General features: G+C 41.9%; 1 protein-coding gene and 1 long non-coding RNA gene across 8 annotated transcripts in view; one reads left to right on the top strand and one right to left on the bottom strand.

Annotated features, from left to right (window-relative positions):
- The window catches only part of LOC116810658 (uncharacterized), an 89,990-nt gene extending 80,080 nt beyond the window's left edge, over window positions 1–9,910 (bottom strand). Inside the window, exon 1 of one of the 3 annotated variants that reach the window (XR_004370345.2) lies at window positions 9,786–9,910. This is a non-coding gene — a long non-coding RNA (uncharacterized LOC116810658). Of the gene's footprint in view, window positions 1–6,283; window positions 6,357–9,239; window positions 9,580–9,785 lie in introns of those variants that run through there. The other 2 variants (XR_009214225.1, XR_009214226.1) reach the window with 2 other exon arrangements.
- PDK1 (pyruvate dehydrogenase kinase 1) overlaps window positions 9,340–23,556 on the top strand; it is a 119,465-nt gene continuing 105,248 nt past the window's right edge. For 3 of the 5 annotated variants that reach the window (XR_004370343.2, XR_004370342.2, XM_032755362.2), the window contains exons 1-7: window positions 9,848–10,043; window positions 12,370–12,511; window positions 15,800–15,871; window positions 18,099–18,283; window positions 18,569–18,664; window positions 20,459–20,536; window positions 22,321–22,397. Coding sequence is in view for 3 of the 5 variants with exons in the window: in XM_032755362.2 (XP_032611253.1) it covers window positions 9,848–10,043; window positions 12,370–12,511; window positions 15,800–15,871; window positions 18,099–18,283; window positions 18,569–18,664; window positions 20,459–20,536; window positions 22,321–22,397 (846 nt within the window). In the remaining 2 variants the exon portion in view is untranslated. Of the gene's footprint in view, window positions 9,418–9,847; window positions 10,044–10,317; window positions 10,567–12,369; window positions 12,512–15,799; window positions 15,872–18,098; window positions 18,284–18,568; window positions 18,665–20,458; window positions 20,537–22,320; window positions 22,398–23,556 lie in introns of those variants that run through there. The other 2 variants (XM_058441114.1, XM_058441109.1) reach the window with 2 other exon arrangements.

The raw sequence follows: 23,556 nt of genomic DNA, 5'->3' as shown, positions 1-23,556 counted from the left end.
CTCAGTTTTGCAAACAATTCAGTCCTATCATGATTTGTTTTAACAAAAATGAGGACTGGAGAGAGAGCAATTATGTTTCAAAACTTATCATACACTTGTCATTATATTCTAGTCTCATTATTAGTAGTTTTTAAGTTTTTGTCTGCATTTTAGACTAACCCTGCTTATTCCTGTGAACTAACCAGTGATCTCTGGCTGCAGTTCAGAAGAGACAAAAGGGATGGGTAATGTAAAAATCTGGATCAATTTTTAAGTTCTGGGCAATCATCCCGAAAATCCTGCCAGGTGACAGGAGTAAATAGGGTGTCTATAACCCAGCAGTTTCCTTTTTGGGAAAATAAGACCAAAGGAGCTAACCAAAGCTAAGCCCATGCACCCAAATCTTAGCAGGCATAACCATAGCCCTCAGTTATCTGGCTGTGTCAGCAGCCTCAGGATTTTGGAGCTGCCCTTAACCCCCCTCTTTTGTTTTGTTTTGATACATGTCCTCTTTTTTTCTTTTTTCCAAGATGGAGTCTTGCTTGCTCTGTCACCCAGGCTGGAGTGCGATGGTGCAATTTCAGCTCACTGCAACCTCCACCTCCTGGGTTCAAGCAATTCTCCTGCCTCAGCCTCCTAAGTAGCTGGGATTACAGGAATATGCCACCATGCCCAGCTAATTTTTTGTATTTTTAGTAGAGATAGGTTTTGTTTTTTTTTTTTTTTTTGAGATGGAGTCTTGCTCTGTCGCCCAGGCTGGAGTGCAGTGGCGCGATCTTGGCTCACTGCAAGCTCTACCTCCCAGGTTCACGCCATTCTCCTGCCTCAGCCTCCCGAGTAGCTGGGACTACAGGTACCCACAACCACACCTGGCTGATTTTTTGTATTTTTAGTAGAGACGGGGTTTGACCATGTCAGCCAGGATGGTCTCGATCTCCTGACCTCGTGATCTGCCTGCCTCGGCCTCCCAAAGTGCTGGGATTACAGGTGTGAGCCACTGCGCCTGGCCAAGACGGGGTTTCACCATGATGGCCAGGCTGGTCTCAAACGCCTGATCTTATGATCTGCCCATCTCAGGCTCCCAAAGTGCTTGGAGTACAGGCATGAGCCACTGTGCCTGGCCTGATATATGTCTTCTAATGTTTCTTCTTGCCTTCAGGCTATCAAACTCCAAACTGTAATGCAACCGCAGCTTTGGACAATGGCTCCCTTTTACCCGGGACCCTTAAATAGGCCTCTGAGGGAGATCTGCCTTCTGTCTTCCCAAAACAGCGCCCCCTGTCGCAGGAAGCAGTTAAGATCAGTCTTCATTTCTATTCTAATGGCAGTTAGATGTACCTCCTCAGAGATGGGAATGGATAGCAGCAGGAGGCAGAAAAACACCTAGGCAGACAGGGACACGTACCTGGTGAAACCCCACCTCCAAGCCAAAGACAATTTAAAGCTTGAGAACCGAGTTACAAGTCAAATCCATGAACCAAATTAAGAACCTCTCTTCCAGTTTGGCATGCTTTCCTCTGATTTACCCCTACCCTTCACTTACTTTACATATACCTACCCCTTCCCTAATGGTTTTTTTACAGTCATGCCCACCTTTAATTCATGCCTTTGTTTTAATCTTTTTTGCATATTCACAAACCAATCAGCACGTACTCCCCTATTCTGAGCCCATAAAAGCCCTGGACTCAGCCGCACTGGGAAAAAAACCACCCAACTTCAGGTGGGGAACCACCCCCATGTCCTGCCTCCATTGAGAGTTGTTCTCTTGCTCAATACAATTCTTTTCCGCCCTCCTCACCCTTCAATTGTCAGAGTACGCACATTCTTCTTGGACGCAGGACAAGAACTCAGGGACCACTGTATGTGGGTACGAGCTATAACACAGGGAGGCTGGGGCCCAGCCTGGGTGGGTTGAGGGGCAGGCCACCTCCTAGGGGCAGGTAGTGTGCCTCACCAAAGCCTGGGAGGGAGCATCACCAGCCAGAGGTCCCCAGCTGGCAAAGTGACCGAGAAAAATCCTGCATCAACATCAGACAAAATAGCCTCCAGTTATTTAAAGACGTTTGAACTGAGTTTTTTGTGCTTGAGTGTGAAAGAGGCCTGGCAAATACAAAGCAAAAATCTGTCAACACAAATGTCAGGCCTCTGAGCCCAAGTTAAGCCATCATATCCCCTGTGACCTGGACGTACACATCCAGATGGCCGGTTCTTGCCTTAACTGATGACACTGTCTTGTGAAATTCCTTCTCCTGGCTCAAAAGCTCCCCCACTGAGTACCTTGTGACCCCCACTCCTGCCCATCAGAGAACAACCCCCCTTTGACTATAATTTTACTTTACTTACCCAAATCTTATAAAATGGCCCCACCCCTATCTCCCTTTGCTGACTCTCTTTTCAGACTCAGCCCCCCTGCATCCAGGTGATTAAAAGCTTTATTGCTCACACAAAGCCTGTTTGGTGGTCTCTTCACACAGACCGAGTGAAAACCATTGCATCTCTGAAAGGATTAACAAAATAAAATAAGTATTTGGTTATTCTGCCCCTCCTTAGTTGGTTTACCCAATGAGCTTCTCCCTTGTAAACCAAAAATAAAATTTGGCTGGGGCAGTGGCTCAGGCCTGTAGTCCCACCACTTTGGGAGGCGAGGTGGGCAAATCATTTGAAGTCAGTAGTTCAAGACCAGCCTGACCAACAGGGTGAAAACCCACCTCTACTAAAACTACAAAAATTGACCGGGTGTGGTGGCACATACCTGTAATCACAGCTACTCGGGAGGCTGAGGTTGGAGAATCACTTCAACCCAGGAGGTGGAGGTTGCAGTGAGCTGAGATCATGCCACTACACTCCAGCCTGGGCAACAGAGTGAGACTCTTGTCTCAAAAAATATATATATTCTAAACCCTCCAACCAACTGAATGGACCCCTCCGTTTGGCCAAGAGCATTCCAAAGTTAACCTGAGAAACTAGTTCAGGCCACGATGGGAAGGTGGGGTCAGACATGTCTCATTATTCTCTCCTCCCTTCTGGAATTCAGGTATAGCTGACCAGCAAAATTAACATTAACATAGAGACTTTACGTCTACAAAACAGACTGTTTGTAGCCTAAGATACCAACATGACAAGGAGCAGGCTCTGCAAGAAACTAAAGATTTTATCTCAAAATATATTTCTTGACATATTTTGAAATGGCCCTGCAAAGCTGTCTCTTGTGGGGAAAATCTACATTCTATAGAGAATCTTCTTCCCTTTCCAAGTACTTTCCCTGATTCAGAAGGGAATTAACTAACTCTGGCACCTTTTTAAAGTCTGATAAGAAACATTTACAAGGTTGGGCGCAGTGGCTCATGTCTGTAATCCCAGAACTTTGGGAGGCCGAGGACTCCCAAACTCTGTAAAATATTTGAAGAGATTTATTCTGAGCCAAATATGAGTGACCATGGTCCTGTGACACAGCCCTCAGGAGGTCCTGAGAACATGTGCCCAAGGTGATTGGGGCACAGCTTGGTTTTATATGTTTTAGGGAGGCATGAGACATCAATCAAATACATTTAAGAAATACATGGTTTAGTCCTGAAAGGTAGGACAATTCAAAGTTGGGGCTTCCAGGCTACAGGTAAATTTAAACATTTTCTGATTTACAATTGGTTATCTAAAGACCTGAGATCACAGAAAGGAAATGTTCAGGTTAAGATAAAGGATTGTGGAGACCAAGGTTCTTTTGAAGTTTTATTGTGGCTGCCCTCAGAGACAACAGATAACAAACTTTCCTATTCAGATCTTTAAAAGGTTAAGTTAATCTTTTTAGGATTGGGAGGGCCTAGAAGTAAAAGATCTAGCTATGTTAATAGAGATTCTTTAATGATGTAAATTTTCCCCCACAAAAGACAGATTTGCAGGGCCATTTCAAGATATGGCAAAGAAATATGTTTTGGGGTAAAATATTTTGCTTTTCTTCCTTGTCATGTAATGTTATTCCAGAGTCAGGGTGAAAAGTAAGTCTTGATATATAGGGTTAAATAAAACCCATCTGATGAGAATTTATGGTTTGTAGGGCATGACTCCCCAGAATTCTTAGGAATTTGGGCAAGATAAAAAAATCAGAATTTACTCCTCAGTAGCATCACATGACAGATAGCAGGTCCTGAAATAAACTGAAGTGTTTTACTCCAAAACATATTTTTTTTGACATATTTTGAACTGGCCCTGCAAAGCTATTTCTTCCAGGGAAAATCTATATTCTGTAGAGGATCCCCTTCCCTTTCCAGATTTTTCCTTTTAAGGTCTGACACCTTTTCAGGTCTGATAAGAGACATTTACCATCTGTTCTCTCTGAAGTCTGCTACGTGGGGCCTTTATCTGTGTAATAAGAACCTTGGTCCCCACAACCCCTTGTCTTAACCCAGACACTCCTTTCAATTGATCCTAGGTCTTGAGATAGTAACTTAACTCTTTCAACCAATTGCCAGTCAGAAAATCTTTAACTCTCCTATAACCTGAAAGCCCCCTCCTGCCACAAGTTTCCCAACCCCCGTATATTATGTCTTAAAGTTGTCCTGCCTTTTCAGACCAAAGCAGTGTATGCTTTCCATGTACTGAGCGATGTCTGCCTGCAACTTCTGTTCCCCTAAAAATGTATACAATCAAGCCATAACCCAACCACCTTGGGCACATGTTTTCAGGACCTCTTGAGACTGTGCTTCAGGCCTTGGTCACTCACATTTGGCTCAGAATAAATCTCTTGAAATATTTTACAGAAGTTTGAATCTTTTTTTTTAATCAACAGTTCAAATAAATTTTTAAAACTTTTAATGTGCCCAAATTTATCTTTTAACATTACCAGTCTCAGTTTGTGAAAGTCTAGCATTCTCCCTGTCTATGTCTGTAAATTCTTGAGGCTCATAGTCTCATTTATAGTCCCCCCACCCCACCACCACTCACACTCTTTATGTGCAAAGTCTATCTCTATTGCCACAAACTCTCATAAAAAATTCATCCTTTCCTCCAATTTTCACAAAAGCACAATACGTAAAAGATTCAGTATCCAATAATCTCTCTTTTTTTTGCAAACTTTACTGAAGGTTTGGGTTATAAGGAGCGCTCACATTGTGAACAGTCTTTGCAATCTTCTGCTTCCTACCCCTTCCCCTTTGCTCTACAAAGTGAATTCCTCTCCTAGCTTCCTGTAAAGCTGTTCTGAGCCTTCCCTAGAGATCTCTCCTTCCACCCCAGCAGCATTTCAAAGCACTTACTCCAGATAAAAACTATGTTTTTGCTAAATAAATCCTGGTGAATAGGATGCCCTCATATCACTACACAAGTAATTACCTGAATCAAAGTACCCTTTAAAGAAAGAAGGCAAATGTATATGGAGAAAAATTACGCTTCAGTGGAATATTATGTATTGTTTAGAGCACAACTTTTCAGCGTATCTGATTCTGATTCACTGTCTTTGAGCTATTTTACAACTCTGTAAATTGCAGATAAATGGTAACAACGCACATAATTCTTACCTATACATGTGCAAATAAATCTGTCAGGTAAAAGGGCAACCCTCCCTGATTCCCAAGGAAAGAGCCAGTTTTACAGCCTTTGCAAATTTTTCTGATTTCCTGTTTTTTCACTTCTCCTTTGAACTGGCTGTAATATCTTTACTGGTTCCCTCATTTAATTAATGTATTAAATAAAATTTTTGACACGTTGTTGTAGCTGTGTGAGAGTCATTATTTTACCTTTTTTGAAAATTATCTTTCCAGCATATCAAAAAGGGTTCTAGGGTAGGAAATGATAGCACACTCAAAAGCGAAATTGATTAATTGATAAAGGGACTATTTACGGGAGTGTGGGCAGAATTAAACCTCCAGGGCTGGTGAGCACCCAATCAGTAACAGAGAAAAATTAGTATTATCTCTAGGGATACTGGACAAAGGTAGGAAGCTGTGGCCACACTCAGAGGAACACAAATCATAGCTTGGAAGAAAAGAATCGGGGGAAAAAATATCATGACTTTTCTTTCCTTTTGTCTTCTGAACCTCATGAAGCCAGAGGGTACTGGGGACAAGGTGACACAGTCTAGCTTGTTTTCTATTGCTTTTTCCATTCCTTTCAGTCACATCAGTCCAACATGGATCACAAATTCTCAGTGAATTTACAGGGGCTGGCTCATGTCTGCTATGTAAAAATTTTTTTATAGAAGCTTACAGTACGATTATACTTTATATCTACATGTGTGTCAGTCTGTTAGTGGTGCTGTAACAAAATATTTCAGTCTGGGTAATTTATAAATGACAGAAATTAGTTTTCTTACAGTTCTAGAGGCTGGGAAGTTCAAGATCAAGATGCCAGAATTCAGTGTCTCATAAGGGCTTTCTTGCTGTGTCCTCATGTAACCATCCAATAGGTTTTTCTTGCCTGCTGCCTAGATAGAGCCAATTTATCAAGACAAAGAGTTTAGTGCATGTGGAGCTGGCTAAACAGAAGATGAGTTTTATTACTACTCAAATCAACCTCCCGAAAATTCAGGGGCTAGAGTTTTATTTAAAGATAGTTTGGCAGACAGCAGGCTAGAGAATGGGGAATGCTGATTGGTTGGGTCGGGAATAAAATTATAGGGAGTCATAGCTGTCATCTTATGCTGAGTCAGTTTCTGGGTGGGGGCCACAAGACCAGATGTGTCATTATACTTATCTGTGTGGTTCTAGCTGTTCCATTGGAATTCAGGATTTGAAAAATAACTCAAACACCAATGTTAGGTTTTATAATAGCAATGTTATCTATAGGAGCAATTGTGGAGGTTGGTGATCTTGTGGACTCTGGCTGCATGACTCCTGAGCTATAATTTCTAATCTTCTAGTTAATTTGTTAGTTTATTTTTTGAGACAAGGTCTCGCTCTGTCACACAGGCAGAAATGCAGTGGCAGGATCTTGGCTCACTGCAAACTACACTTCCTGGGCTGAAGTGATGCTCCCCATGAAGCATTACAGGCATGTGCCACCATGCCCAGCTAATTTTGTTCATTTTTTGTAGAGACAAGGTCTATGTTGCCCAGGCTGGTCTCGAACTCCTAGACTTACGCAATCCTCCCACTTTGGCCTCCCAAAGTGCTGGGATTACAGGCGTGAGCCATTATGCCCTGCCTAATCTGTTAGTTTAACAAAGGTGGTCTGGTCCCCAGGAAAGCTGGGGATTTGTTTCATGGAGGAGCTGTTAATCACCTTTGTTTCAAAGTTAATATATAATCTAAATTCCTCCCAAAGTTAGTTTGGCCTATGCCCAGGAATAAATAAGGGCAGCTTGGAAGTGAGAAGCAGATGGAATTAGTTAGGTCAGATCTCTTTCACTGTCAAAATTTTCTCACTGTTATAATTTTTCAAAGGCAGTTTCACTCACATGGTAGAAGAGATGGTAGGAACAGACTTACACCCTCAGGCCCTTTTATAAGGCTCTGCCCTCATGACTTAATTCCCTCCTAAAGACCCCACCTCTTAATACTATCACATTGATAATTAAGTGTCAACATAGAAATTTTAGGGGACACATTCAGACCATAACAACAGAGAAGTAATACAGCTCTTTACTAAAGTCCTTAAAGGTTCTCTCCAGTTTCTGGACCCTAAGTCTTTGACTAAGAAGCAAAAGTTGACACCATTTAATATGTGCTTTTATATACACATTCTCTGTATATTGGTTGAAGCATGGTGAATATACTTTGGAGAAAGGAAAAAGCACTTTATACAACAGTTGATTCCTTCCTGAGGGAAAAAAATCTTTCTAAAATAGTCTCAAGGTTTCTGCTGGGCCTTTGTACTTTCACGCAAATTAATGTTCAGCTGAGCATCTTGACATGCTCAGGCAGAAAGCAGCAAAATTGCAAACAGGGATTAAGGGAGCTGAATAATGCTGTGCATGATAAAGTGACAAGACTTTGGAACTCAGGGAATAATCTAGAAGGAAGGAGATTAGAAAGGAGGAGGCAACCTGAGAGGCTGGAGTAGAGCTGTGGAAATGTTTGAGGGACTATTTTAAGAATGTGTAATATTCAACTTGAAATTGTTTTCTTCTTTCCAACTTAGGTCCCGCAGAAGAAGGGTGGGAAGAAGAAGGGGGCCATTCAGCCATCAATGAGGTGGTGACACCATCAACACTCCCAAGCACATCCCATTGAAATGGACTTCAAGAAGTGTGCCCCTCGGGCACTCAGCAAAGATATCTGGAAATCTGCCAAGAAAGAGATGGGAACTCCAGATGCACACACTGATGCCAGGTTTGACGAAGCTGTCTGGGCCAAAAGAATAATGTCCCATATGGTATCCATGTGTGGTTGCTCAGAAAAACATAATGCGGATGCAGATTCACTGAAATGTGAAAGGAAAATATCATGAGCCCCAAAATCACTGAACTAAAGGGAAAATTCAAGCTGGGAACTGCTCAAGGTAAACCTGCCTCCCATTCTATTCAAAGTCATCCCTCTGCTGAGACAGATGCATATCCGACTGCCTCCTTGGGAAAGGTTTATCAGAAACTCCAAAGACTGCAACCATTTGCCTCTAGCACCTACTTATAACCTGGAAGCCTTCCTCCCTGCTTCAAGTTGTCCCACCTTTCTGGCAGGAACCAACGTACTTCTTACATATAGACTGATGTCTCCTGTCTCCCTGTATAAAACCAAGCTGTGCACCCACCACCTTAGGCACGTGTCCTCAGGACTTCCTGAGGCTGTGTCACAGGCACGCGTCCTCAACCTTGTCAAGATAAACTTTATACACTAACTGACACTTGTCTCAAACTTTCAGGGTTCACAAAACTATGTACCCGTTACACTTTCTAAAACCAACAGTTAGTGTGGGAGAAGAACTGCTGATACTCCAATACATCAAATAAAGTTATAAAACCGCCAAAAACCGTTTTCTTTCAAACTTTTGGTAAAACGTGCTTCAGGGAAAACACAGGTTAGTGGTTCTGATAAAATCTTAATAAGAAAATAATTTTAAAAAGCAATAATGGTAAAAATAAATCCCATTTATTATCTGGTATGCCCCCGGCATTGTGCTAACACAGATAGCTCTACTACCCATGTCACAGCAACTGAGACAGATATTATGCTCCTTTTTCAGGTAAAGAGACGGAGGCTCAGAGAGGTTAAACAGCTCACTCAAAGGCACACAGCCAGTACATGGCAGTACATCTCTTCTCCTGGGGCCGCCGTTGCGGTGATACTATTTAGGGCCACACGTCCCAGTGTTCAGCATTCGTATTTACGTACCACTGTTTGGCAAGCGGGGACTCCTGAAGCTCTCTGACCCTGGAAAATGTGTGGCTTGCGTCACAGAGGAGCGTTTCTGGAACGCGCTAGCAGCACCACACCGCGGTGTGTGCAAGCGGAACGCCGCCCTGTCTTTGAGCCTTTTGGCTGAGACTGGGAGGGCAGAGAAAGCAGGAAGGTGGGATTTGTTTCAAAAGGGTGCGGGAAGGGGACGCTCCACACCGCCTCGCCTCTTAGTGTCCCCAGTCCCGTCACCCGACGTGTACGGGGACGGCCGACACGCGCACCCCACACCTCGGCGGCTGGGGCGGGATCTGGGCGCGGGCTGCGGCCTGGCGCGTGCTCCGCATCTCCTTCCCCGCGAGGCTGGGCGGGACTGCAGCGAGGGGGCGGGCCCCGCGAGCGCCCGCCCCTTTTCTCTCCCTGCCTCCTTCCCGCTCCGCGTCCCGCCCAGCGGCGCAGGGGGCCGGGCTCCGGCGAGGGGGTGGGGGCCGCGCCGGTGACAGCCGTTCCCCGCCCCTGCTGCCCGCCACGTCCCTCACGTACCACTCGGCAGAGGCGCGGGGAAACCTGGCGCCCGGGTTGTGGCTTCTCTAGCGGGACTCGGCATGAGGCTGGCGCGGCTGCTTCGCGGAGCCGCTTTGGCCGGCCCGGGCCCGGGGCTGGGCGCCGCTGGCCCCAGCTGCAGCTTCAGCTCGGACTCGGGCTCCAGCCCGGCGTCCGAGCGCGGCGTTCCGGGCCAGGTGGACTTCTACGCGCGCTTCTCGCCGTCCCCGCTCTCCATGAAGCAGTTCCTGGACTTCGGTGAGTGCGGCCCGGACCTCGGGCCTTTGTGCGCGGTCCCGGGCGGGGAGCTGCGGCCGCTGCCCCAGGCCCGGTCGGCGCCGGCCCGCTCTCGCCTGAGGCGCACCCCTCCTCCTCAGCGTTTCCGCCCCCAGCGCCTTAGGTGTTTCCTTCCTCCCTCCGAGGTGCCGGCGCTGACTGGCGGCGTAAATAATGGTGGGCGTGTGGCTTTGACGGTATTGTTGAAAACAAACCAGCTGGGCCGCAGAATGACCTCCCGCCTGCCGGCGCACGTGTGCAGGTGCGCGCTCGGCCAGGCCCCTTCCGAGGAGTCGGGCCCGGGTGGGAGGCCGAGCGTGGGCACCCCCGAGAATCGCGTTTGGATTCCGCACAGTGATGATGAATGCCCAGTTTTGCATATGATGATTGCATAGAATTGGCGTGATAATAGGAAAGGCAGATTATAACTGGCCCAGGGTTTCTTGGAATGTTTTCCTTGCCAGTGGCTTAAAACTGCACCAACAGCACATTTCATCATCAGCAAGTAAGTCTTTGAGCACGTGTTGAGTGCATGAGGACAAGATGCTGTGAAGTTTACCACATTATCTTGGTTTTCTCTAGAAGCTCTTCAACAAATTGCAGAAGGAATTGCATAATTAGGCATTTTAACTTTTACATCCCACTTCCCATGTGAAGGCAATGAGGGGAAAAGGGAAAACCTTAATTCATAAACTTTGAGTACAAAGGTTATCTTCTGCATTGTGACTTCTGCATTGAATGATACCTGCATGGTTGGCAACTTTGTCTTAAAACTGTGGTAGTGGCATAATTTTTGGCTCAAAGCCTTAGGTTTTTGTTTTTATTTTAAAAAGACCCTAGTTTGAGGAAGGGGCGAATTTGGTGGTATTCATAAGTATGCCATAAAACTTTTACAAGCTGTTTTCCTTTAATATCTTAATTTCTACTGTTGACAATCTAGTTTTTGCTAACGTTTTCTCTGCTAAAGCAGCAAGAATAGTAAGTTTAAAATGCATTACTGGAATAATAAGACCTTTTAGTTTAATTTTAAATGGAGCTGTTTGCCAAAGGACATTCTACAACGATTCTACTTAGGGAGTGATATGGGATCCTGATATGGGAGTGTAGAGGGGTCAGGAGACTTTCCAGTAACCACACAATTGAATAGGACCTACTTGAAGATGGTGCCAACAGGCAGTGGTGAATTTTGCTTTCTGTTGCTTGAAAGTTTTCCTCTGCACTTTTTTTTCCCGTATGTGTGTGTGTATATATATATATACATATATATTTTTTTTTAATAGAAATGGGGTCTCACTATGTTGCCCAGGCTGGTCTCAAAACTCCTGGGCTCAAGCCGTCCTCCCACCTCGGCCTCCCAAAGTGGTGATAGGTGTGAGCCACCACGCCCGGACTGCACTTACTCTGCTTATGGTAATTAGCATTAGTGGTTCTATATGGAATCAGTGAGTCTTCCTATGCAGACATCAAAATTTTCCTCTTTCTTTTGAGACAGGGTTTTACTCTGTCACCCAGGCTGGAGTGCAGTGGTGCTATCATAGCTCACTGTAACCTCAAATTTCTGCCTGAGCCTCCCAAGGCTAGAACTACAGGCAAGCACCACCACGCCCAGGTATTTTTTATTTTCTATAAATATGAGGTCTCATTGTGTTGCCCAGGCTGGTCTTGAACCCCTCAAGCCTCGGCCTCGGAAAGTGCTAGGATTATAGGCATGAACCACTGTGCCTGGCCCGCTGCTTTTAATTTATTTTTTTTTGAGGGTAGTCAAGTAAAGCAGTGGGAGTCGAGAAGGAACAAAGAAGTCTGTAACCGGTTGTGATTAATTAGTTGTAAATACCACTGCATTCGGACCGGCTTAAAGTTTCTGTTTCTTAGACAGGCATTTACTCTTTTTAAACCTAGAGTTGGAAAACAGATTTTCTAAATGATAGCAGCAACAGAGTGTACAGGATAGACTTTTCCAGGTTCTGCTGTTAATTTTATAAAGCCTTGCTCAGACATGCTCAGGTTACCTAACTTCTAAAATGGGTGATCACTTTAAGGATGCAAATTAGGGAGACAAGAGTATCGTAATTGCTGTACAGAGCCATTGGAATGTCAGTAATTGGAAGGTCATAAATCTGGAGACTGGGTTATCTCATCCCTCACCTCCCACAGGCAGGGATATCTTTGCCTCCTATTCCCTGCCCCATCGTGGTGATTCTATCCCTCTGGCCTTGCCAGATAACTTCCTCTCTATTTCTCTCTGCCTCTTGCCTTCTGTTTCCTTATGGCTTTTACTTACTGCTTTACCCATCATGTTTGGTTTCAGGATCAGTGAATGCTTGTGAAAAGACCTCATTTATGTTTCTGCGGCAAGAGCTGCCTGTCAGACTGGCAAATATAATGAAAGAAATAAGTCTCCTTCCAGATAACCTTCTCAGGACACCATCCGTTCAATTGGTACAAAGCTGGTAAGATTCTCATCTTGTGTTTGCAATTCGATGGAGTTATGGACTTTATTCAAGGTTACAGGAGTGCAGTGGCACGATCTCACCTCGCTGCAAGCTCCGCCTCCTGCGTTCAAGCAATTCTCCTGCCTCAGCCTCCCGAGTGACTGGGATTACAGGCACGTGCCACCACGCCCAGCTAATTTTTGTATTTTTAATAGAGATGGGGTTTCACCATGTTGGCCAGGATGATCTCGGTCTCCTGACCTCATGATCCGCCCACGTCGGCCTCCCAAAGTGCTGGGATTACAGGCGTGAGCCACCGTGCCCGACCAGAATCTTAAGGTAGTAGCAGTATTCTTTTTTTTGGCTGGGGGCGGGTGGGGAACAATGTATTTGGGCTTGTGCCCTGAATTGTGGACTCCACAACTCCTTGATTTTGAGAAAACCAATCAGAACTGCACTGAAATACAGATGCTAAATTTAGGATTTATGTTAATATATCTTCAAGGATGTTGTAAGAAAAATGTCTACAATTTGTTGATGACTAGGTATTTACGTATATTGCCTTCAATCCCTTCAACAACCTTGCACAGTGGGTATGATTCTCTCCATTTTATTCATTGTTATTATTTTTATTTACTTTTTTTTTTGAAATGGAGTCTTGCTCTGTTGCTCAGGCTGGAGTGCAATGGCATGATCTTGGCTCACTGCAACCTCTGCCTCCTGGGTTCAAGCGATTCTCCTGCCTTAGCCTCCAGAGTAGCTGGGATTACAGGCACCTGCCACCATGCCTGGCTAATTTTTGTATTTTTAGTAGAGACAGAGGTTTCACCATGTTGGCCAGGCTGGTCTCAAACTCCTGACCTCAGGTGATCCTCTCACCTTGGCTCCCAAAGTGCTGGGAATTACAGGCATGAGCCACCGCTCCTGGCCTTTTTACTTATTTTTTTGAGACAGGTTCTTACTCTGTCACCCAGGTTGGAGTGCAGTGGCGATCACAGCTCAGCTCACTGCAACCTCCACCTCCCTGGCTCAGGTGATCCTCCCACCTCAGCCTCCTGAGTAGCTGGGACCACAAGCACATGCCACGCCCAGCTAATTTTTGTATTTTTTTTTTAGCAGAGATGGGGTTTTTCCATGTTGCCTAGGCTGGCCTCAAACTCCAGAGGTCAAGGGATTTGCCCACCTGGGCCTCTCAAAGTGCAGGGATTGTGGGCATGAGTCATTGTGCCCAGCCTGGTTATTATTTTTTAAATTAATTTATTTTCTTTTTAGAGACAGGTCTCCATCACCCAGGCTAGAGTGCAGTAGTGTGATCATGGCTCACTGCAGTCTTGACCTCCTGGGCTCAAGAGATCCTCCTGCCTTAGCCTCCCGAGCAGCTGGGACCACAGCCATGTGCCACCATACCTGACCAATTCTTTTATTTTTTTGTAGAGATGGGGTCTCACTTTTTTGCCCAGGCAGGTTGTGAACTCCTGGGCTCAAGCATTCCTCTCACCTTGGCTTCCCAAAGTGTTGGGATTACAGACATGAGCCACCGCACCTGGCAGGTTAACTCTGTACAGATGAGGATGCTGAGGCATATAAAGGTTAAATCTTTTGCATAAGGCAGTACCATTGATAGTGGAGTTGGGATTCAAACCCCCATTTGTCCATCTCTGCTATACCATGCTATAGTCGGAATGATGAAATATATGAAAAGGTATACGTATTTTTAATAAACCGTGTTTATTGAAGGGTATCTTTTTATAAATTACAAAAGTTAAAACGTTTATTTTTCTGTTTTAAAACAATTGGAAGTTTTTGGAATTGTGTAGAAAAAGTGTGATCTCTTCCCAAAGATAAGTAGAGATGTTAAGGGTATACACTCATGGAGCCACCTATATATAGCCTTCGTTAATGTTACTGATTTAAAAGTGTTGTTCTTTTAAGCACTATACGCTTCAAACAAATGAGTTGCCCAGAGTTAAGTCTTAAATGGAAAAGGTCTAGCTGCAGGGCATTTCCCAGTTATGATTCATGGAGATTCAAGTTTTCTTTTTGTAGGCATTATAGTGTATGGGAGAAGTTGATCTAATCTCAGTTTAAAACAGCAAAATATGACTGCTATTATATATGATAATCAGATGCTATCTAGTCCAAGTATGGAATAGTTAAAAGTGTGGATTAAATGGGAAGCATTTGTTTAGTAATTATGATGGGATATAAAGGAGAAAATATATTCCATGGAAGATTTTTCCTGTTTTTAAAAAATTCTTTATTAGACGTAGAATATGCTGCTTTTTGAAGCTTATCAGTCATGAAGTCTGATCGGTGCCTGTTGTAGGTACTCAAATGTCTCTTGGATGGAGAGTGTAGTTGTTCTTGCCAATTAAGAGGAAATTAAGGGTTAAAGCAAAGCAGCAGCTGGTATCAGAATCCCTTAACTTTGGAATGCAGTAAGACATATTGCTTGTCAGAAACAGCTTTCCAAATCAACAGATGGAATTACAGGTTTTTAAAGCACTTTCATTGCTCCTAGATGCCTGCTAAGTTAGGGCAGTTGCAGATAAAGTGCTTACAGCCAACTGGAGCAGATCCCTTACACTGTACACTGTCGAAGAAAGTAATTCAGTGGTAACAAGTTATTTTTAGCTTTGGCCCCGCAGTGCCATTGTACTTGCCTGCAAGACCATCAGAAAATCATTTGGCCTTCTTTATTTTGCTCATTCCTTAACAGATGCTTTGATACTTTGAATTGTTAGATAAATTTAAAATCTACATTTTTATTACTTTTGTGTTTTTTGTTCAAAGAACTACGTAGTAGATTATAGGCTTTCAATAAATACTTGTTAGTTGGACATAAATATGTAAAATTAAGGTTTTAAAGCACAGATATTTAAGATACAGGCTTAGAGCAAGAGAGGCTGTCATCCTTTTACTGATAATAAGACAAATTAAGTCATTTGCCCAAGATCACAGTTACTGGTGACAGATCTCAGCATAATCAGTATATATACTGTAATGTACAGTGGTAAATTTAAAAAAAATTAAAAGCCGTTTCAGAATGTAGAACTTAGAATAGAAAATCTTAAAATTCTTAAATTTGACCTATACTTTTAGGAGAAAATGTGCACCTTTTACCATTTGTTCCCAGCACTTTGCTTGAATGTGCATGGGTGTAAAAATTCTACTTCAACCATAATTTTTAGCAGTATTCTAAATTAAAAATTATAAAATGCTAAAAATAGTTTTCGAGCTAATTTTCATGATATTGAACTTTCAGAATATAAAAGAATGAACTTACCCTACTGATCTGCATTTTAGGTATATCCAGAGTCTTCAGGAGCTTCTTGATTTTAAGGACAAAAGTGCTGAGGATGCTAAAGCTATTTATGAGTAAGTTCACTATTTTGACCCTATTCTTAAACCTATTATTAGGTCACTTGGGGGAAATTGATTAACTTTTAGGTTGCTACTACTTTAGAACATGTGATATATGTGACTATAGCAGCCCATACAGGCAGGACAAACAACAATCAGTAAATTTGACTAGGCATAAGAAATGCTTCATGTTCTTCTTTAACAAAAGACAAAGTTCAGGTATGATGATCAATGGAAATGTAGGTGTGGCCTCAGTGCCAGTTGGACTGTTCACCTGGAGGGTGCATGCTCCTTCTAATGGACAACCACCTTCAGCCCCAGCTGATCTTTGCCATATGAAAATACTGCCCATATCATCTGATTGTTTTCTGATTTTAAAGGAAAGCTACAAGTCTAGATTTGTAATGTAAAATCTCTCACTTTTGAAAGATTGGCAACAAATTAAAACATTTTTTAAAACACAGAAGGCCTATAAGAACATGGTTGCAGGTCTCTAGTTTATGCTGTATGGCCTGTAAGATGATGTAAGTAATATGACAAATTTAATAACCCATATTCCAGAATTGGTAAACCAAAGTATTTGGCTTATGCAGCTACCTGTTTATTGCAGTGAAGGGTACTGAGAATGTAATGACCATCTCTTGTCCTCAGTTAGTTACACATGTTTTTTGGACTGTCTTTAAAGTGAACAGTAACACTTCATTTTTTTAAACATGATTTTAATCTGAAAATAACTTCAGCAAGAGTTTACTCCTTGCTTAGGTATTGAGCTGACTTTACATGAATGATGTTTTTTAATCTTTAAAACAATTCATTGAAATAATGCTGTTTGTGCACAAAGAGGGTAAGTAGCTTAAGGTTACATAGTTAGCAAATGGTAGAATCCAAGCAGTCTTACTTTAAAAGTAAACATTATGTTATAGATAGAGCCTTCTGAAAACAGTCATTCAGAGCTGTGGAAAATAAGTAGTCAAGCAGAATAATACAGATTTGTGTTTCTTTGAAGCAGAAAGAAAATAAATTAATAAAGGAGTGACTAGAATGATGAGTTGTTTGTTGTTTTCGAAGAGTTTCCTTGTTTGTATTTTGGTTTAACAGTCGTGTTTTGAAGCTCATTACTAACTAGGAATTCCAAAAATGTTTTAAGCTGTGGAAACATCATTGGAATAAGTTAATAGTACTCTGGATGATGACTTTGAATAGGAAAGCACTCATTTGGAAGTGTAAATTCAGATGGGTTATGTTAGAAAATTGGTTTTGTTACTGCATAATTAAGACTTCTTGGGCCGGGCACGGTAGCTCACGCCTGTAATCCCCGCACTTTGGGAGGTTGAGGCGGGCGGATCATCTGAGGTCGGGAGTTCGAGACCAGCCTGACCAACATGGAGAAACCCTGTCTCTACTAAAAATACAAAATTAGCCAGGCGTGGTGGTGCATGCCTGTAATCCCAGCTACTCAGGAAGGCTGAGGCAGTAGAATTGCTTGAACTCAGGAGGTGGAGGTTGCAGTGAGCCGAGATCGTGCCATTGCACTCCAGCCTGGGCAGCAAGAGCAAAATTCCATCTCAAAAAAAAAAAAAAAAAAAGACTTGTTTTCTCTTTCATTTAGTTCTTTAACCATGCAATGTCTTCTAAGTGACAGAGATGGGAAGGCTAGATGATTTGAAGATTTGTCTTTAATACAATTGTTTACTTTTCCTCTCCCGTTTTATAAACTCATAGGATGAGTGAAATGAGAATTCTTTTCTGTTTTTCTGTCCTAAGTGTTTCCTTCTCTCTTTGAACCCTAGGGAATAGTTCCAAAACAGGCAGGCTTTATTGGCTCATTCATCTTGATTCCTTGCAGAGCAGAGCAGGTGTTCTCTAGAGGCGAGTGCTTTGTCTTCTCCTATGCAGAATGTCTCTGGAATACCATCCTCTTAGCCAGTGCTCAGATGATCTTAGTTGATAGCAGTTAAAACCATTAACATTTTTTGGATTATGTTTTGTGGCAGCCTTACTCTTAGGAAGCCAAGAAAAGAATTAAAATCTTGAAAGTTTTATTTTGGAGGTCCGTATAGTTTCATAGATTTGGTATATTTTCTGATCTGAAATACATTTAAATAAGTATAGGAAAACATGAACTGATTTTCCTTTTACTAAATTAGGGATTTTTTGTCTAGCATAGTTGGTTAAACTTATATTTTTGTATTAAGTTTACTTGTCAAAATATTTGGCTGTTTTGACAGATGGGTTTGTTTAGCTTTACAGATACTGTGATACGGATCAGAAACCGACACAATGATGTCATTCCCACAATGGCCCAGGGTGTGATTGAATACAAGGAGAGCTTTGGGGTGGATCCTGTCACCAGCCAGAATGTTCAGTACTTTTTGGATCGATTCTACATGAGTCGCATTTCAATTAGAATGTTACTCAATCAGCACTGTAAGTGTCCTGAGTCAAGAGAAGAAGCTAAATGAGATGTGTTGGCATATTTTAAATTTATTTAGGAAACTTCCCTTTAGGTAGAAAATTTAGTTTTATCTTTTGGCTAATTAAGAAAAGTAAATAGACTGCCATCAAGAAAGGTGTTTTTATTGAATGTAAAATACTATATTTATCCTAAAGGAAAATATTTGTTCTTTTTGGTACAATTTAAACAGTATTCAGATTTGGAAAAGAGCATTAGGTGGTTTAGCTTATTTTGTTGGTTTTTTCCTTTTTGGACAGCTTTACTGTTTGGTGGAAAAGGCAAAGGAAGTCCATCTCATCGAAAACACATTGGAAGCATAAATCCAAACTGCAATGTCGTTGAAGTTATTAAAGGTAAATACTGACATTTCTTCTTGCAAAAAAGATACAAAAATCAAAATTATTGTTATTTCTTACCATTAAAACATCTATTTGTATCATGAGATAAAATGGTAGGCACAAATGCATGGGTTTGAAAATAACCTTATAGTATTATTTGTGCATTATGTATAGTATGACTATTTTATTGATAGAATTATTTGTTAGGCAAAGTTTGGTGATACTATAGAGGATATCTTTTTTGTTTTGTTTTGTTTTGTTTGAGACAGAGTCTCACTCTGTTGCCCAGGCTGGAGTGCAGTGGTGCGATCTCAGCTCACTGCAGCCTCTGCCTCCTGAGTTCAAGCGATTGTCTTGCCTCAGCCTCCTCAGTAGCTGGGATTACAGATGCTCAACACTACGCCTGGCTAATTTTTGTATCTTTAGTGCAGACAGGGTTTTACCATGTTGGCCAGGCTGGTCTGGAAACTCCTGCCTGCCTGCCTGCCTGCCTGCCTCAGCCTCCCAAAGAGCTGGGATTACAGGCGTGAGCCACCGAGCCCAGCTGAGGGTATCTTTCACTTAAAAAAGAATTGAAGTCCCTACTGCCCTGTTTCTAATTCCTAACACTATGAGCAGTAATTCGTAACAATTTGGTTTGAATCATTTCACACTTTTTTCTATTTATACCACTTGTACACATACACAATTGATGTTGGTCTTACATTGTTGTTTTTAGAAAATGGGGTGCTCTATGTTTTTTTCTACAAGTTTACAGACATCTTGCTGTTCAATACATCTGGATATACTCCAAGGTTTTGAATGGCTGTATGGAATGTATCAGTATGTGTTAATTCATTCTCCTGTTGATGCACACTTAGGTTGTTTTAATTTTTTTCTGTTACCACCAATACCAGCAGTACTGCTGTGAACATCCTTAAATACGTGCTCACTTTTGCTAGTATTTCAGAGGGTGAGATTCCTAGAATTAAAAACATTTAAATGCATATAAAATTTTGGTATCTCCAGAAAGGTTTCAAACAATGGATAAGAGTGTTTCCTAACCAACTCTTAAGTTTTGTTACATAGATAGCAAATATTTTCTCCAACCTGTTTTCTTTTTTACATTGTTGTTGTTAGTGTCTTTTTAGCATATAGACTTTTACATTTTTTTTGTAGTTATATTTGTCATTCATTGTTTATGGCTATTCATCTTTGTCATGTCACACTTAGACTTTCCCTGGGCCAGGGACAGTGGCTCATGCCTATAATCCCAGCACTTTGGGAGGCTGAGGCGAGTGGATCACCTGAGGTCAGGAGTTCGAGACCAGCCTGGCCAACATGGTGGAACCCCATCTGTACTGAAAATACAAAAATTAGCTGGGCGTGGTGACCCGCGCCTACGTGGTCCCAGCTACTTGGGAGGCTGAGGCAGGAGAATCACTTGAACCGGGGAGGTGGAGGCTGCAGTGAGCCGAGATAGCGCCACCACACTCCAGCCTGGTTGACCGAGACTCCATCTCAAAGAAAAAAAAAAAAAAGGAAAGGCTTTCCCTGGTTGGGGGCAGTGGTTCATGCCTGTAATCCTAGCACCAAGGCAGGAGGATGGCTTGAGCCCAGGAGTTGGAGACAAACCTGAGCAATATAGCGAGACCATGTCTCTACCAAAAAAAAAAAAAAAAAAAGCAAACACTTTCACCAAACTATCAAAGTATATTTTCTTCTGTAGAGAGTTTAAGACTTTGATTTGTCAATACTATTGCCATCTTAACGCATGAAAGAGAAGTGTATTTATTAAATCCTTTTTTGTTTTGTTTTGATTCACACTAGATGGCTATGAAAATGCTAGGCGTCTGTGTGATTTGTATTATATTAACTCTCCCGAACTAGAACTTGAAGAACTAAATGGTAAGCCGGATGTTGTCTTTTTCTCAATAATTAGTGATTTGATTACTTGATAAGGGATAAGAATTTAAATGTTTTAATGGAAGATGACTTTTTCATCAACTTCTTTGGATATGAAGGCTAAAGGATAGTAATCATGTAAAAAATGTATCTATAAACATATGTAATTTAGTCAGATTCTTTATGAAAAGATTTGGCTTTTTGTGCCTCATTTTCTTTAATTGATAACTTTGATTCTTTGCTTATTTTTTATTTTCTGTTTAGTCATAGAAAATGATGCCAAGAAAGTTACATTTGACTTTTACATGCACTTCAATAATGTAAGACTTACCCTTTTTCTACTTCCTGAATTGTAAATAATTTTCTGTTGTTGAGGACATAGAAAGACTGGGGTTGTAAAAGAGGAAAGAAAGATGCTCATCTATTTGAGAATCTGTTTGTCTCTGATGGTTTTCTTTTTACCCTGATTAGTGCCTTTTGGACAAAAAGGGTTTAGATGCCTTGAAAGGGGATTGATGAGTCTTTTTCCTGAAAGCATGGTAGTTTGACAGAGAAAAACATTTCCTAAGATGACACTTTAAGAAGGTGTGGTGGGAAGAATAAAACAAAATAGGCTTTTACTAAGCTGTATTCTGGACCTTAGAGTGAGAGAGCAGTGAAGTTACACAATTGAAAATAGCATTGCTTGGTGGTTTTCTAAAGCCATATTAACTCCTTTGAGCCATGATGGTAGCATAGCATTTGGTAAATAACAATCACAATGTACAAGTGATAGTTTGCAAACCTGAACTGTTGTGAGCAATTTCCAGATGTCCCATTTTTGTTCCCAAGGGGGAGTTTATTCAGAGGAAGGTCTGATTTATTGGTTGAATTAGAATTCGAAGATATCATGAGTCTTAATCGTTTGTTCTACTAAATGTCTGTTTTACACACACCCCTATCACCACCCCCAGTGGGGCTCCTATTAAGTGTGTAAATGTAGAATTAATTACTGTCTCGAGAAATTGATGCTAGCTCATATTTTTTTATTCAGCTTTATATCCATTGAAATGCCTGAAATAAAACAATATTCCGCCCAGATGAAACATTTTGAAAATGGCTTAAAGAATGTATGGGCTGGGCGCAGTGGCTCACGTCTATAATCCCAGCAATTTGGGAGGCCAAGGTGGGCGGCTCACAAGGTCAGGAGTTCGAGACAAGCCTGGCCAATATGGTGAAACCCCGTGTCTACTAAAAATAGAAAAATCAGCCAGGCGTGGTGGTTGGCGCCTGTAATCCCAGCTACTCGGGAGGCTGAGGCAGGAGAATTGCTTGAACCTGGGAAGTGGAGGTTGTTGTGAGCCAAGATTGTGCCACTGCACTCCAGTCTGGGCAACAGAGCAAGACTCCATCCCAAAAAAAAAAAAAAAAAGAATGTATGCATGTGAATTGGACTGTGGAATTTATAGACTTTAACCTTCTCTATTTGGAAAGTAAAATTCCTGCCCGAAAGTTGAGCGATCTTTAAAAAGACTTTACCATCCTAGAGAAAAATGGGCGCATGGGTTGGTTCGGTTGTTATGCAGGATTGTGAGAAGTGACCACAGGACTCTTGTCATCGTCAGTTGTAAATATTTGTGGGTATGGGTTCAAACACTAATACATTGAAGAAATGGTGTGGCAGTTCTCCCCCAGATAATACTGTCCTCCATAGTTAATGTTTTCTTTTCATCACTACACAGTTTATTCTTAAAAATGCTTTAAGCACATCTCTCTGTACTTTCATATTTTTCTCTTCTGCTCTGTAGCAAAATCACCAGGACAGCCAATACAAGTGGTTTATGTACCATCCCATCTCTATCACATGGTGTTTGAACTTTTCAAGGTTTGTAAAATAGTATTACATAACCTTTACCAGTACTTTTCTGAGGTTAGGAATCTGCTCTGAAAGCCAAATATTCCACTAGGTTCTCCTATTAAGAAGTGCCATTTCATGTCAGTATCATATCACATTGCTGGAGATCAGCCTTTTATCAACACAGGGAGACACCTCCATGTAGTGGTGAGCTCAGACTATGGAGTCAGAAAGACCTGGATTTGAATCCCAATTATGGCACTTAATATGTGTGTGACCTTGGGCAGGTCACTCAACCTCTCTGAGCCTCAGTTTCCTTTTCTGTAAAACAAGAATACTGTCCAGGATTGTTTATGACTATTGGGAATAACATACTAAGTGTCCAATACAGTGGCAACATATTACATATAGGTGCTCAATAAAGTTATCTTTACGTTTTTAAAAAACAATATTTAGAAGAGTGATTCTCAACTTGCTACCCTCAAAGGACCAGAATTCTTTTTTTGGTCTGGCTTTTCTTGGGAGGGGGAGGTCATTTATATTGACTTACAGGGTTTCTGCTGTTATCTTTGCTCTTTACAACAAATTTTGAAAACCAATTATGCCAATCATATTGAGAGTATCTTTTTTCCCCCCCATTGATACTTGCTGGTTGACAGGAAAATGGGTGAGGAGTGAGGGGCACAGGTCCTGGTGGGTGAAAATGATTGCCCTCTATCAGAAGCTTGTAGTCTCTCTTTAGTTCTGTTTCATTAGCCAGCAGCAAACTAGAAGAGAGAGGGGGTGGCTTTCAATCTGATAATGTAAAGGAAAAGTGCACTGAAACACACAGAAACTGACCGAATATCTTAGAACAGCACCAGAATGTTCTTTCTTCCAAGACAGCAAAAATGTATTTAATACCTTACAAAATCTTTTAAAAAATATTTATTTTATTTTTTGTAGAGTCGAGGTCTCACTCTGTTACCCAGGCTGCCCTTGAACTCCTGGCCTCAAGCAGTCCTGGCTTGGATTCCCAAAGTGTTGGGATTACAGGCATAAACCACTGCACCTAGCCCCAAAATCTTTTTATCCAAGTGGTTAAACAAGTAGTGATGGGCACTTAAAGCATTAACACGAATTTTTTCCTTGAAATTCCAGTGGCATAAAGATCTTGTGCCCCATGATTGAGGCATTCCATATTATATTG

The sequence above is a fragment of the Hylobates moloch genome, unplaced genomic scaffold (assembly GCF_009828535.3).
Source record: "Hylobates moloch isolate HMO894 unplaced genomic scaffold, HMol_V3 SCAFFOLD_1, whole genome shotgun sequence".
Lineage (NCBI taxonomy): Eukaryota > Metazoa > Chordata > Mammalia > Primates > Hylobatidae > Hylobates > Hylobates moloch.
This window is presented reverse-complemented; position numbering and strand designations above follow the sequence as displayed.